At 43.7% G+C, this 14,995-nt stretch overlaps 1 protein-coding gene across 13 annotated transcripts in view; it reads right to left on the minus strand.

Annotated features, from left to right (window-relative positions):
- The window catches only part of SLC37A3 (solute carrier family 37 member 3), a 100,857-nt gene that overhangs the window by 38,807 nt on the left and 47,055 nt on the right, over positions 1–14,995 (minus strand). For 3 of the 13 annotated variants that reach the window (NM_001132792.1, XM_063725516.1, XM_063725514.1), the window contains 4 exon segments: positions 4,731–4,796; positions 10,581–10,732; positions 12,394–12,441; positions 13,048–13,149. Coding sequence is in view for 11 of the 13 variants with exons in the window: in XM_063725516.1 (XP_063581586.1) it covers positions 4,731–4,796; positions 10,581–10,732; positions 12,394–12,441; positions 13,048–13,149 (368 nt within the window). In the remaining 2 variants the exon portion in view is untranslated. 13 annotated transcript variants of the gene reach the window in all.

A 14,995-nucleotide genomic window follows, 5' to 3' on the forward strand; every position in this document is an offset into this window, starting at 1 on the left:
AATGTTCATTAAAGTTAAATCCTGGCTGGGCGCGGTGGCTCACATCTGTAATCCCAGCAATTTGGGAGGCCAAGGCAGGTGGATCACTTGAGGAGCTAAGAGACCAGACTGGCCAACATGGCGAAGCCCCATCTCTACTAAAAATACAAAAATTAGCTGGGCAAGGTGGCGTGTGCCTGTAGTAGTCCCAGCTACTTGGGAGGCTGAGGCAGGAGAATTGCTTGAACCCGGGAGGTGGAGGTTCCAGTGAGCCGAGATTGCACCAGTGCACTCCAGCCTGGGCAAGAGTGAGACTCTATCTCAAAAAAAAAAAAAAAAAAAAAAAAATTAAATCCTGCACAGACTGGCAGAACTAGAATAAGGGGATATATCCTTATTTCATGTTGTCCAGTGCTGAGCATTGCTTTGTAATTTCATTTTAGGCAGGCCCAGTGGCTCATGCCTGTTATCCCAGCACTTGGGGAGGTGAAGGTGGGAGGATCGCTTCAGCCCAGGAGTTTGAGACCAGCCTGGGTAACAGTGAGACTTCGTTTCTACAGAAAATAAAAAGACTAAAAATAATTAGCCAGGCATGGTGGCGCACGGTCCAGCTACTTGGGAGGCTAGTCCCAGCTCCTCGGGAACTGAGGCGGGAGGATGGCTTTTAACTTCAGGAGGTCGAGGCTGCAGTGAGCCATGATCGTGCCACTGCACTCCAGTGTGGGTGACAGAGCGAGACTTTTGTCTCAAAAAAAATTGTTAAATGGTTTCATTTCAGTACAGCTCGGGGGCCATAGAAAGGTCAGGGGAACAGTCACCGATCTAAGGTTCAACTGGGTAAGAAAACACAGGCTGGCGTGGGGACACAAAGATGAGGCCATACCCACAGTGCAGCTGGAAAGGAAACTGAGCCAAACGCCAGCCAAGAGGTTCAATGAGAAAACAGACGGCCCTTAACTTACAACCGGGCAATTCATCCAAACCGTGCACAGTCTTCCACAGTGGGAAAGGGCAAGTTTTCACAGAACAGATGGAAACAAGCCACCCCAGCACCTCAGGTGAGGGAGCACGTGACCCAGCAATGCTGTGGGTCAGCGTGGGCTCACCCGGGAGCGCTCAGTATCAGGAAACATAAGGGCACCGATCACATTCTAAATCTCAGTGCTCATGGTATATAGATTTAAGTAACGAAATGGAGATTCATTATAAATGTCAGTTTATTTTCCCTTTCTGTGTTTCGTATTTTCCCTTTTTGTCAGTAAATGAGCAATACACTGATTGGAAATCTGTATGATTAAATAACATCAACAAGTTCATGAACACACCCCATATCAGAGTATAAAGCAAGAGGTTGAAAAATATCCCCTAGCCCAATGCAAATTAGGTATCCCTCAAAATTGCACATTCTCCTCCTAGTTTGCTTGTATAATTTAAAATATATATATACAGAATGATCTTAAAATATTGATAACTAGTATGGAATTCACAGCCCTGAAGATATATATACTCTACATTTTTCTAAAGAATGGACACCCCTCAGGCCCTAGTAATCCATTCATGTGATTCAATGTCATGTACAGACAGTCCTCGGCTTCTGATTTTTGGACTTTACAATGGTGTGAAATGGTTGCAATTTCAACATAATGTACAATATTCAATAAATTACATGATATATTCAACACTTGATTATAAAATAGAGTTTGTGTTAGATGATTCTGCCCAACTGTGGGCAATTCTAAGTGTTCTGAGTACATTTAGGGTGGACGAGGCTAAGCTGTGGTGTTCAGTAGGTCAGGGGTATTAAATGCATTTGACTTCCAATGGGTTTACTGGGACATAACCCCATCATAAGTCAAAGAGCATCTGTACTTGACACTTACTAGAAAAAAAGGTCTTTCCCTTTTCTCTAATTCTAGTCTTCTGCTGAGGTAACTCCAGGAAGCTGGTTGTGCCAGAGATCAATCCTCTAAAAATAGACTAAGCAGATTAGCTTCCTAGAGGATCCTAAAGTTCCCAGACAACAAATCTGGGATGGAGTGCTTCGGCTCTGAGTTACACGTCGGAATGTTCAAGATAACTGATGTACCTTATGGTCCTTTACACGTCAGAATGTTCAAGATAACTGATGTACCTTATGGTCCTTGAAAGGAAGACGAAATACTTCCAGGAGTCAAAGTTAATTTGAATGAAGATGGAAGAGAACAAGTTGACAATAATTTGAAGCTATTCATGCTTCTAGGGCTGAATGACGTTTAGATCAGACACAGAGTGACTGAGCCAATCAACAGGCATGTAGTGTGATCTTTCCCACCACAGTGAACAAAGGGATTCTTTGTCCAAGGCAGGCTTGCAGCTCGGTCCAGCTTGAGCATTTGATCAGGATTTGATGCTTCAAAGATGAGCCACTCTCTGTAAACTCATTACCAAAGCAAAATGCAATGATCTCTTCCATTTGTGGAGCATATCACCAACACAAACCACACGTGGCTTTGCCTCCTGTTCACTCTGTTTTCAAGGCTAGAGAAAGTTCAAGTCCAAAACAACAGTTAAGGTTAAAACGCTAAACCTCAATAGGCCAAACAAAGATGCTGGCAGAGTCAGAGGTCAAAGATGCTGGCAGAGTCAGAGGTCAAAGATGCTGGCAGAGTCAGAAGTCACTCGGCACATTCATGAAACAACAGCAAAAATCATCAACAATAATTCCTGTAGTGTAGAAAACTAGTGCAGCCTTCACCACTGGTCAGCATCTCAGGTGGCTGGCAGTGTTGAGAGACGCCTAACAATCCAAGATCAGGCTGGAGCTCCTAGACAAACCCAAATTAGGGCAGACTCGAAGCCCCAGCAGTCCTGATGTGGCTGACGTTGTTCTTTCTGTCTCGTGGGCACCAGTCACTCCCTCAATATGTGAGCCTGTCTCCTTAGCACGAGAGAGAATATTTCCCTCACTATTAATGGCGAGATAAACACAATTGTACAACTTGTCTGTGAAGAGAAAATAGTATCAAATATGCAGCAACAATTTACTTCTGTTAGAGTGTCATGTTTTGAACATAATAATGGATTTGGACAATTACATTCATTTTGACTTCATACAAAGATAATGTTTAATCTTCAATGAATTAGAAAATGATTTTGAAAATCATGGCTAATATTACAAAACACTCAACATCACATTTCAGTTGCCAAAAAAAGAACAATACATACAAATAATTTGCCATAGGCGGAGCAGAGAACTGAGACCAGAGGCTCAGATTAACAACAATGATCCTTATAATAGATAAAGTTTTCTTTCTACTACAATTTCTAGTATGATCACATCAGAAAGTTCATCACAAGATACTTCCCTCTACTTAGCATGGATGTCAGAAATGGAACACAAGTTACATGGCCCAGTCTTTGGAAACTAGATGGGAATAAGACGAAAGCTCCAAGGTATTCCCAGAGCTGGACTATCCTGGGGCTCCTTGACCACAGCAAGAGGACAGCTGCCTGGAGTAGGGGTGGTGGAGGCTGCTTTCAATTACAGTGCCCTGAATTTGAGGACAGGACACTGAATGCATCCCTGGTGCCTTCCAGACTCTCTCAGGTAGACCTGTCTTGAGCACTGTCCCACAATAACATGCCTGAGTATGTCACAGCTCATAACAGAGAGCAACATTTTAAAAGCACAAAGCCTCAGGAGTTTGAGACCAGCCTGGGCAACATGGTGAAACCACCTCTAGGAAAAATTCAAAAAGTTACCAGGCATGGTGGCACACACCTATAGTCTCAGCTAATCAGGAGGCTGAGGTGGGAGGACCACCTGAGCCCAGGATCACCTGAGCCCAGGAGGTCAAGGCTATAGTGAGCTGTGATCGTGCCACTGCACTCCAGCCTGGGTGACAGAATGAGACCTGTCTCAAAAAAATAAATAAATAAAAATAAACAAGGCCTTACTCTGTATTGGCTATTTCCAAGAAAGTAGAGAATCCCAGCCAAGAATGTCTAGGGCATCATAAATATTTCCTCAAGAAACTATCAACATTTTAGAACCGGGAAACATGACAGTGTTAATTACAGCAATGCTTCTCTTTTAACTCAGTGTTGCTTGGTATACATTATCATTTACTTCAGAATTCCTAAATTATATTCAGCAGATAGAGGGTAGCCTAAAGAGTGTACTGATTAAGGGGCTGGTGATACTTTAAATAAGTCTCTTCTTGTTTTTCTGAAATCATAAATGGCAATATTCATTAGACTCAGGTCAAGAGCAAACTGAGAGCCTTTTTCTTCCTTAAAAAGAATGTGAGGCCAGGCGCGGTGGCTCACGCCTGTAATCCCAGCACTTTGGGAGGCCGAGGCGGGTGGATCAGCTGAGGTCAGAAGTTCAAGACCAGCCTGGCCAATATGGTGAAACCCCGTCTCTACTAAAAATACAAAAATTAGCCAGGTGTGGTGGCAGGCACCTGTAATCCCAGCTACTCGGGAGGCTGAGATGGGAGACTCGCTTGAACCCGGGAGGCAGAGGCTGCAGTGAGCCGAGATCGCACCACCACACTTTAGCCTGGGCAACAGAGTGAGACTCTGCCTCAAAAAAAAAAAAAAAAAAGAAGCAGAAGAAGAATGTGTCTTTTAGACTAATAAAATGTTACTTTTCACAAAGGAGCCTTTAAAAGTAATCAACAATTTTGCTGAAGTGACTTAAGTAAATGCTTTGAACTTAATTAATAGAAAAATGACTTTTTTTTTTTTTTAAAGGAGCACACACTTACCATGAGAATGAAAAAGTAGAAAACCCACATCCATCCTAGCTTGTCCCGGATCAGAGACACTAAATACTGAAAGGGAGAAAAAAAAAAATTACAATATAATTCTTTATAAATTCATAAAAGGAAGCAGCTAAAAAGTAGATTAAACATGGCTTTTAGAAAATAAGAAGGGAACAGGATTTGTATGTTTTGCAGTTTACAAACCTCTTCCACATACATGTGCCTGCTGTGATTAATGGCCCATTTAAGCATGCAGAGTCCAAATGGAAAAACTGTATAATAGAAGTTGTCAGTTCAGAAGGTTTATTTTTATTCACTTTGCTATTTAGCGAGGAAGATGAACATCCACAAGCCACTCCCATTTAATCATTCTTTCTTCCAATGAAAGGTACTATAACTGATGCCTCAAAAATAGTTTGTCTTTAAGTATGCCACTGATTTTCCAATTAGGCTGTTTGCTCACAGTGTTGCAGTACTACCTTTGCATCCTACAGCATACTCTTTTACTTTACTTTCAATTATTGAAAAGGATCTAATTGCACATTTTTAACCCATTTTCTTTTTTTCTCTTATTATGGTAAGATATAACTTACATAAAATTTGCCATTTTAACCTTTTTTTTTTTTTTTTTTTGAGATGGAGTCTCACTCTGTCGCTCAGGCTGGAGTGCAGTGGCGCAATCTCAGCTCACTGCAAGCTCTGCCTCCCAGGTTCACATCATTCTCCTGCCTCAACCTCCCAAGTAGCTGGGACTACAGGTGCCTGCCACCTCACCTGGCCAATTTTTTGTATTTTTAGTAGAGATGGGTTTTCACCATGTTAGCCAGGATGGTCTCGATCTCCTGACCTTGTGATCCGCCCACCTCGGCCTCCCAAAGTTCTGGGATTACAGGCGTACCGTGCCCGGCCCATTTTAACCATTTTTAAGTGTACAATCCAGTGGTATCAGTTACATTCATAATGTCGTACAACCATCACGACCATCTATTTCCAAACGTTTTCATCATCCAAATAGAAACTCTGTTCCTATTAAGAAATTAACTGCCCATCTCCCCAGCCCTTGCTAACCTCTTCTTTCTGGTTCCATGAACTGGCCTCTGCTAGGTATTTCGTGTAAATGGAAACACAGTATTTGTCCTTTTATGTCTGGCTTGTTTAACTTAGCATAATGCTTTCAAGGTAAACTACATTGGAACTTCACTCCTTTTTTTTTTGGAGATGGAGTCTTGCTCTGTCACCCAGGCTGGAGTGCAGTGGGGCAATCTCTGCTCACTGCAACCTCTGTCTCCCAGGTTCCAGTGATTCTCCTGCCTCAGCCTCCCGAGTAGCTGGGATTACAGGTGTGAGCCACCATGCTTGGCTAATTTTTGTATTTTTAGTAGAGATGAGGTTTCACCACATTGCCCAGGCTGGTCTGGAACTCCTGACCTCAGGTGATTCACTCACTTCAGCCTCCCAAAGTGCTGGGATTACAAGCATGAGCCACTGCGCCTGGACTTTTTTTTTTTTTAAATGGAGTCTTGCTCTGTCACCCAGGCTGGAGTGCAGTGGTGCGATCTTGGCTCACTGCAACCTCCTCCTCCCAGGTTCAAGCGATTGTCCTGCCTCAGCCTCCCAAGTAGCTGAGGTGCCACCCTGCTGGCTAATTTTTGTATTTTTAGTAGAGATGAGGTTTCACCATGTTGGCCAGGCTGGTCTCGAACTCCTAACCTCAGGTAATCCACCCACCTCAACCTCCCAGAGTGCTGGGATTAAAAGGGACAGGGTCTTTCTCTGTTGCCCAGGCTGTAGTGTAATGGTATGATCACAGCTCACTGTAACCTGCCTTCATTTCTTTTTAATGGCTCATTAGTATTCCATTGTATGGATATACCACATTTTGTTTCTCCATTCATCTGCTGATGGACCCAAGTCGTTTCCACCTTTTGGCTACTATGAATAATACTGCAATAAATGTTGACATACAAACATCTGAGTCCCAGTTTTTTTTGTTTTTTTGTTTTTTTGAGACGGAGTCTTCCTCTGTCACCCAGGCTGGAGTGCAGTGGTGTGATCTTGGCTCACTGCAACCTCCACCTCCCAGGTTCAAGCAATTATCCTGCCTCAGCCTCCTGAGTAGCTGGGATTACAGGCACCTGCCACCACATCCATCTAATTTTTGTATTTTTGGTAGAGACAGGGTTTCACCATGTTGGCCAGGCTGGTCTCGAACTCCCGACCTCAAGTGATCCACCCACCTTGGCCTCCCAAAGTGCTGGGATTACAGGCATGAGCCACGGTGCCCGGCCCCCAGTTTTCAATCTTTTGGGAAATAACTAGGAGTGGCATTGCTGGGTCATATGGTAATTCTATTTAAATTTTTTTGAAGAAGCACCAAAGTATTTTTCACAGAAGCTGCATCATTTTGCATTCCCACCAGCAATGCAGGGCTCCAATTTCTGCACATCATTGCCAACACCAGTCACCTTTCCTGTTTTTTAATTACAGCCATCGTAGTAAGTATGAAGTCACAGCTCACTGTGTTTTTGATTTGCATTTTCCTAATGACTAAGGATGCTGAGACTCTTCATGTGCTTATTGTTCATTTGTACATATTTGTCATGAAGATTTGTCCCTGTTTTCTTCTATGAGTTTTATAATTTTAAGTTCTTCAAGTTAGGCCTTTAATCCATTTTGAGGTAATTTTTGCATATGAGGTAAGGTTAGGGTCCAACCTCATTCTTTTTTTTTTTTTTTTTGTCTTTCCTCCCCTACTCCTCAGCTCCAACTTCATTCTTTTCACGTGGATATCCAGTTTTCCCAATACTATTTATTGAGAGACCATCCTTTCCCCATTGAATGGTCCTGGCACCCTTGTCAAAAATCAATGTGGCCACAGACACAAAAGGGTGGCATTCTTTAATCACATTGTTACTGAAATGTACACGTGAAAAAAATTAATGCAGAACGACTATGTGATTTATATTAGATCACATCATGTGTAGCAAAAAAGCAGAGGTCTCATCATCCACTACAGGAAGCATAGGGGGGCTCCAAACTGACTGCAACTTTGTGTTTGTTTTTTTTTTTTTTTAAGGCGGGGTCTTGTCCAGGCAAGTGGCTCATGCCTATAATCCTAGCACTTTGGGAGGCTGAGGCAGGAGGATCACTTGAGCCCAGGAGTTTGAGACCAGTCTGGGCAACGTGGTGAAACCCTGTCTCTACAAAAAAAAAATACAAAAATTAGCTGGGCGTGGTGGTGGGTACCTGCAGTCCAAGCTACTTGGGAGGCTGAGGTGGGAAAATTGCTTGAGTCCCAGAAGGCAGAGGTTGCAGTGAGCCAAGATCCTGCCACTGCACTCCAGCCTGGGCATCAGAGTCAGATGCTGTCTCAAAAAAAAAAAAAGAGAGAGAGAGAGAGAGACAGAGTCTGGCTCTGTCACCCAGGCTGGACTGGAGTGGTGTGATCATGACTCACTGCAGCCTTGACTTCCCAGGCTCAAGCGATCCTCCCATCTCAGCCTCCTAAGTAGTTGGGACAGGCACATACCACCATGCTCAGCTAACTTTTTATTTTTTGTAGAGATGAGGGTCTCACTATGTTGCTTCGGCTGGTCTTGAACTCTTGGCCTCAAGTAATCCTCCTGCCTTGGCCTCCCAAAGTGCTGGGATTACTGTCATGAGCCACCACACCCAGCCTCATGTACAAGTTTTAATGTGGACATTTGTTCTCATTTCTCTTGGGCAGATACTGCAATTTAATCTTACTGAACCCCTAGTATGTGTCAACAAAAGCACTAAGCATTGGGAATACAAAGACGAAAGAAACAAGCAGAGCACCTGTCACGGTGCATCACCCTTACACCATGACAGGTGCCTACTACAGGACCGCATCAACTGCTATGGCAACCCGAAGGAGAAACAATTCTTTACTTGGGAAGTCGGGGAAAGATGGGGCAACAAAGTTATTCAGGGTAAATTAGTACACTGGCTAAGGACAGGGCTGATAGAGTTTAACGCTAAGTCACAGAGTTTGGGCTTTCACCCCTTAGGCAATGGGAAATCATTCAAAACTCAACATGCAAGAGGAATGAGTGAAGCTAACAGTGATTTACTCCAGACATGCTTCCCCAACCACGAAGGTCAGACTAGGACCCAAGTTCACAGTGAGGGATCCGGATACTGGCAGGTGAGGCAATCTAAATAAAAGCAAATTCTCTGAAATACTCATTATAATGCACCCATTTAGTTAGTGAAGAAAACATTCGTAAGGAAGGATAACTTAAAATAATATAATATCAGAAAAGGATGCCCAGTGCAGCCACTCTCTATCCCATAGATGAAGACGTCTGAACTGATGGCTGGGAGCATTTTTCGATTCCCACTCCAGAGCATGATCAGGTAAGCGTATTTTTCAAGCCTTTGCTAAGGTTTTTGTTTCTTTGGGGTTTTTTGCCCTTTAGTCTTATAATCAAATATGCTAAGCATATCAATCATTCATTCCACAAGTAATGTCTACTGTGTGCCAGGCACTGTTCTAGGTACTAAGGTGACAGAAGAACATACAACAAAATGCTGCGCTCAGGAAGCTTATGTTATAGTGGGAGAGACAGACATTAACAAGTGCATATAGACTATTAAAATACAGCTAGGTAGTCAAAGTATTAACGTGGCTTACTTTACCTCAATACTTGTCTCTCATTAACCACTAGCAATCAGACATCAGCAATTCACCCCCACCAAGCAAGTAACAATAATCTTCAAGGTTATTAATGACCTCCTAGATGTCAAAACTAAGAGCCTAAGAGACAAATCCTTCAGTTCTCTTTCTCCTGACCCCTCTACATCCATGACCTTACTAACGCCTTCTCAAACGCAGTTCCCTTGACTACAGGTTACTCTGCTGCCTTCCTCTTTCTTTCTGGGCATTCCCTGAGGCTCGGCCAACATTCTCTTTCCCTATTAAATGTTTCATTCACTTCCACAGGTTCAACTATTTTTATCCATACAGATGACTCTCAGATCCATCTTTCTACAAAATTAGTACTCTACAATCTGTAGTGGTATATCCTAGAAGAGGCATGACTCATGACTCTGCCAGAAAAGAAATATCTGTCCCAGAGAAAGCCTGAATTTATGCAAAAAAAAAAAAAGGTCAATGTAAATAATTCTAAGTATAGTAGGCCAATCTTAGTGTAGGGATCTCAAACATCCGAGTGCGGAAGAATCACCAAGAAGCCTTGTTGAAAATACAGATCCATAGGTTCGAACTCAGCGAGTCTGTAGTACGCTTGGTGTTCTGTATTTTAATGAGTGTCCCAGATGATTCTGATACCAGACACTTATAGGCCACTCTTTGAGATACAGTCAGAGATTTTTGGACACACAGGAAGCAGAGCGAGTGATTCAGAAGCAGCTGCAGAGTCCATGGCCACGTCTGGCCGGGCCCAGGAAGGAACGTGTATGCAGTAGAGTGTCTGGGAAAGGGAGACGGGAGACAGCAATGGTGGGGTCCACGTGCCAGGGGGGATAACAAGAAGCACTCCCCACTATGGAATACCAAGTTCAGCCTGGAAAGAAAGAAGGGGGTGGCAGGCTGGGGCAGAAGGATCTGTCTGTCTTACGAGGTCTTAGCTTATTTGCAGACAGGAAGAATCTAGAAGTATAAGTAGAAAAAAGGAACTAAAAACAATGGAGAGTCCCTCTACATTAGGACGCATCAGCTGGTCCTGAGAGGAGACGGAAGTCCTTGGGCTCTGGGAACAGCGTTCTACAGCACAAGAGTGCCACCTACCGAGGCCCAGAGGGCAGGTTCACATTCAGCCGCCTTTGAGGGAAGACACTAGAATCCCAGCCTCTCTCCTGTTCTCTCACCTGGCCCACTGCAGCTCCAATGCTCCCCGAACCATCAACAATTCCTGTGACAGTGGCCAAAGCCTCACTGCTCCTTTGGATAAGCTCCTGGCGACCCAAGTCCGCGGAAATAGCAGAACTAATCATATTAGAAGGTCCACCAATAAAAAATCCTGAAGTCATAAACAGAACAGGTTCTTATTAAAACACAATTCACAACCATCAGCAATCTACTGCATAAGGCAAAATAATATCCCAATAGTTTTCTTAATATGTTGGAGAGAAATGGAAAAAAAAGGAAACCCCCAAATAGTATCATTTTCAAACTATTAATAGTTAACATCCACGTTCCTGAAATCCCTTCTTGAATTATGTGACACTCTAGTATATTTTGCAGAACCCAAAGATACAAAAATATAGTGAAACACATAGCCTTTCTAATCCTGTGAAGTTTACATTCATTAATAACTAATTGCACTAGCTTGTCAAATAAATTCTATTATGGTAGAGTTGCATCATACGATCATTCCACTACACAAATTCAACCAGAAATATTGAAAAAAAAGAGCAAAGAGGAAAGAGCCACTGAAATGGAACAGGTGACTCTATCTGCCACTGCTCTCAGTGAGGCTGCCCATGAATCAGGCATGGGATGGCCCAGGTGAATCTGGTCCCACTGCTGGAATCAGTCCCATGTACCCCAAGTAGAATGAGCAGCTCACTCTCCCAAGCATGATCTAAAGTTTAAAATAAGTAACTTTTCTGGCTGGGCGCAGTGGCTCATGCCTGTAATCTCAGCACTTTGAGAGGCTGAGTTGGGCAGATCACCTGAAGTCAGGAGTTTGAGACCAGCCTGGGCAACATGGTGAAACGCTGTCTCAACTAAAAATACAAAAATTAGCTGGGCGTGGTAGCAGGTGCCTGTAATCCCAACTACTTGGGAGGCTGAGGCAGAAGAATCACTTGAACCCAGGAGGTGGAGATTGCAGTTAGCTGAGATCGCACCACTGCACTCCTGTCTGGGTGACAAGAGCGAGACTCCTTCTCAAAAATAAAAATAAAATTAGAAAGTTTAAAATAAGTAATTTTTCTGGCTGGGGATGGTGGCTCATGCCTATAATCCCAGCATTTTGGGAGGCCAAGGCAGGTGGATCACCTGAGATCAGGAGTTTGAGACCAGCTTGGGCAACATGGTGAAACCATGTCTCTACTAAAAATACAAAAATTAGCCAGGCATGGTGGTGCACGCCTATATTACCAGCTACTCAGGAGGCTGAGGCAGGAGAATCACTTGAACCCAGGAGGTGGAGGTTGCAGTTAGCTGAGACTGCGCCATTACACTCCAGCCTGGGCAACAGAGCAACATTCTGTCTCAATAAATAAATAATAAATAAAATAAGTAATTTTTCTATAACATAGTCCCTAAATGCACCCAACTATTTTATCTAGTGCTCAAGTGACAAAATGCTGACCTATTCCAACACAGGAGGAGACACGAGCTATTGTGGATTTTTTTGAAAGCTGGTGAATTGGTCTCCCATGTGGCATCTTTCTAAGTCGCTTCTAGAGGTAAGAGCAGAAGCTGGGGCAGTAATCAAAAATCTTAGAAAATCTCTGTCAATAGGGACCGCTTCTGTCACAATAGGACTGAGAAGGTCATGTAAGAAACAGCAGAGAAAAAGAATCTGGAAAAGGAGATGTTTTTCCTTTTAAAATTTGAATTCTCTGTAATTAAGGTTTCGGTACTATTCAAATTGAGGGAGAAAACAGTTTCCCTTTTCCTCTGAATTTACAGAGTAACAGAAGCACAGTGGAGCAGAGTCATGTGCCGTACCTGTAACAGTCATCAGAAGGGCATTGATGGACTTATCATTTGGAGAACCTGTGAGGGAAGAAACAGACAAACCACGATGACTTGAAAAGCAGACTCCATGTGCCTCTGCCAACAGTACGCAAAGATCTATATCTCCGTGACCTCACAAATCACTCCCAGAGACAACAAAGAGACACAACTCTCTCTGCCTCTTTCAACTCTGATTTGTAACGTCTGCCTCTTGCTGGTGCTCAAGCTAACAAGACTTCTAAAAGCTAAAGAAAAGCTCTACTCCTGTCTCAGCAGCATCTTAAGGGACATATACCAAACCTACTAATTACCATCTTTTCGCTTTTGAAACCTGTTCCCTTTTTATTGTTTTATTGGCTATAATGCCGTGCCTCTGGAGCCTCCCCCAAACAAAGCATATACACTCCCAAGCAAGCTTTTAAGCAAATTAACAAAGCAAAAGAGATGCCAGTTTCCTCCCAAGACAAATAAAACGATGTGATGACAGGTTTCCCAGGCATTCACAGGACAATGCAAAGGTGGCACATTGGGTCTTGAAGCTGGTCTCCAGGCTCTCCCCAGCACTGGTCACTGACTCCAGACAAATGCCTTATTCCAACCAGATTAGGGGAGCAAAGGAATTAGTAATTGCAAAAGAATACTCACGACTATACCCGATGAGGGACCCAACTGCCAGAAGCAGACTCAGGGCAAGAACCGGCGCTCTCTTCTGTAGTATGTCAGAGATGAAGCCTTGCAAAGTTCCACCTTCAAGCAGAGTGTCGAGCAATCAAAATCACTTCTAATTTAGCTCACTCACCTGAGGCGTGCTCCCCATTTGCCCTCTAGTCTCACTAGCAGCAGCCTGACACTGGTCTATCAAAAAATATGGCTGGGCCGGGCTCGGTGGCTCACACCTGTAATCCCAGCATTTTGGGAGGCCGAGGCGGGTGGATCACAAGGTCAGGAGATGGAGACCATCCTGGCTAACACAGTGAAACCCTGTCTCTACTAAAAATACAAAAAAATTAGCCGGGCGTGGTGGCAGGCACCTGTAGTCCCAGCTACTAGGGAGGCTGAGGCAGGAGAATGGCGTGAACCTGGGAGGCGGAGCTTGCAGTGAGCCGAGATCACACCACTGCGCTCCAGCCGGGCGACAGAGCGAGCGAGACTCCGTCTCAAAAAAAAAAAAAAAATATGTCTGACTCCCTGAAAAGGGGTCCTCCATGACCTCCTTTTAGGAGTAAACTGTCTGTTAAATCGCCATGTTGACCAATGGGGACAGGAGACCACAAATCAGACAGCAAAACATGAAAAAAGGAAAAATTGTCAAAGCCATCGGCTATCCCTTACAAAAACAAGTTGTGAATGTTATTTTTGATTTTTCTTTTTAATTTAAAAGATAATGAATTAAGAACTACGCCTCGCTGGGCATGGTGGCTCACACCTATAATCCCAGCACTTTGGGAGACCAAGGCTGGGGCACTGCTTGAGGCCAGGGGTTCAAAACCAGCCTGGGCAACACAGCGCCCTTATCTCTATAAAAGATAAATTAGCCGGGTGTGGTAGCACGTGTCTATATTCCCAGCTACTTGGGAGGCTGAGGTAGGAGGATCGCTTGAGCCCAGGAGGTTGAGGCTGTGGTGAACCGTATCGTGCTACCTGAACCCAGGAGGCTGAGGCTACAGTGAGCTATATCATGCCACTGCACTCCAGCCTGGGCAACAGAGCAAGATCATGTCTCAAAAACCAAAAAACTGTGCCTTACAGTATATTGAGGCCAGTAGGTGGGCACAGTGGCTCACGCCTGTAATCCCAGCACTCTGGGAGGCCGAGATGGGCAAACTGCCTGAGCTCAGGAGTTTGAGACCAGCCTGGGGAATACAGTGAAACGCCATCTCTACAAAAAATACAAAAAAATTAGCTGGGTGTGGTGGTGCATGACTGTAGCCCCAGGTACTTAGGGAGGATCGCTTGAGCCCAGGAGGTTGTGGCTGCAGTGAGCCAAGATCGTGCCACTGCACTCCAGCATGGGTGACAGAGCAGTACCCCCATCTCCAAAAAAAAAAAAAAAAGTGGCTAGTAAATATTCACTAAAATAAAATTTAGCAGTTATGGTTTGCTAATAGGACACAATCTTTAAAAAGCAGGGATATGAATCTTTCAAGCAACAATGTCACATACAGCACCATTCTGAGTTCTAGGGGATATGGGACATCTGATGTGTCCTTATCAGATAGCAGGCAGCTGGACAATTTCAACTTCAGAGGATACAGAATATGGTGAGGTCTAAAGCTGGCAACCTCACTTTGGCTCTGGATTTAAGAATACGGGCAGCCAACTTCAAATACAGTAATAGTAGATTTCCTAGCACAGACTGCTTTCACAAGCTCACGGCAGTTGAGTCTCACCACAATTCTAAATGTTAACATTATTGAAGGTTACTAAGATCTGGCACAGCCATTTAAGTAATACCCACTAAAACACATTCTGCTCCTCTATCTTACTTCCTTGTTCATACTTATTACTTCCTTGTTGATACTTCTAGCTACAGCAAAAAAAAAAAAAAAAAAAAAAAAAAACCACTATTAAAATCTTCGTTTATAATGAAACA

Source organism: Pongo abelii, chromosome 6, assembly GCF_028885655.2.
Source record: "Pongo abelii isolate AG06213 chromosome 6, NHGRI_mPonAbe1-v2.0_pri, whole genome shotgun sequence".
Taxonomy (NCBI): Eukaryota; Metazoa; Chordata; class Mammalia; order Primates; family Hominidae; genus Pongo; species Pongo abelii.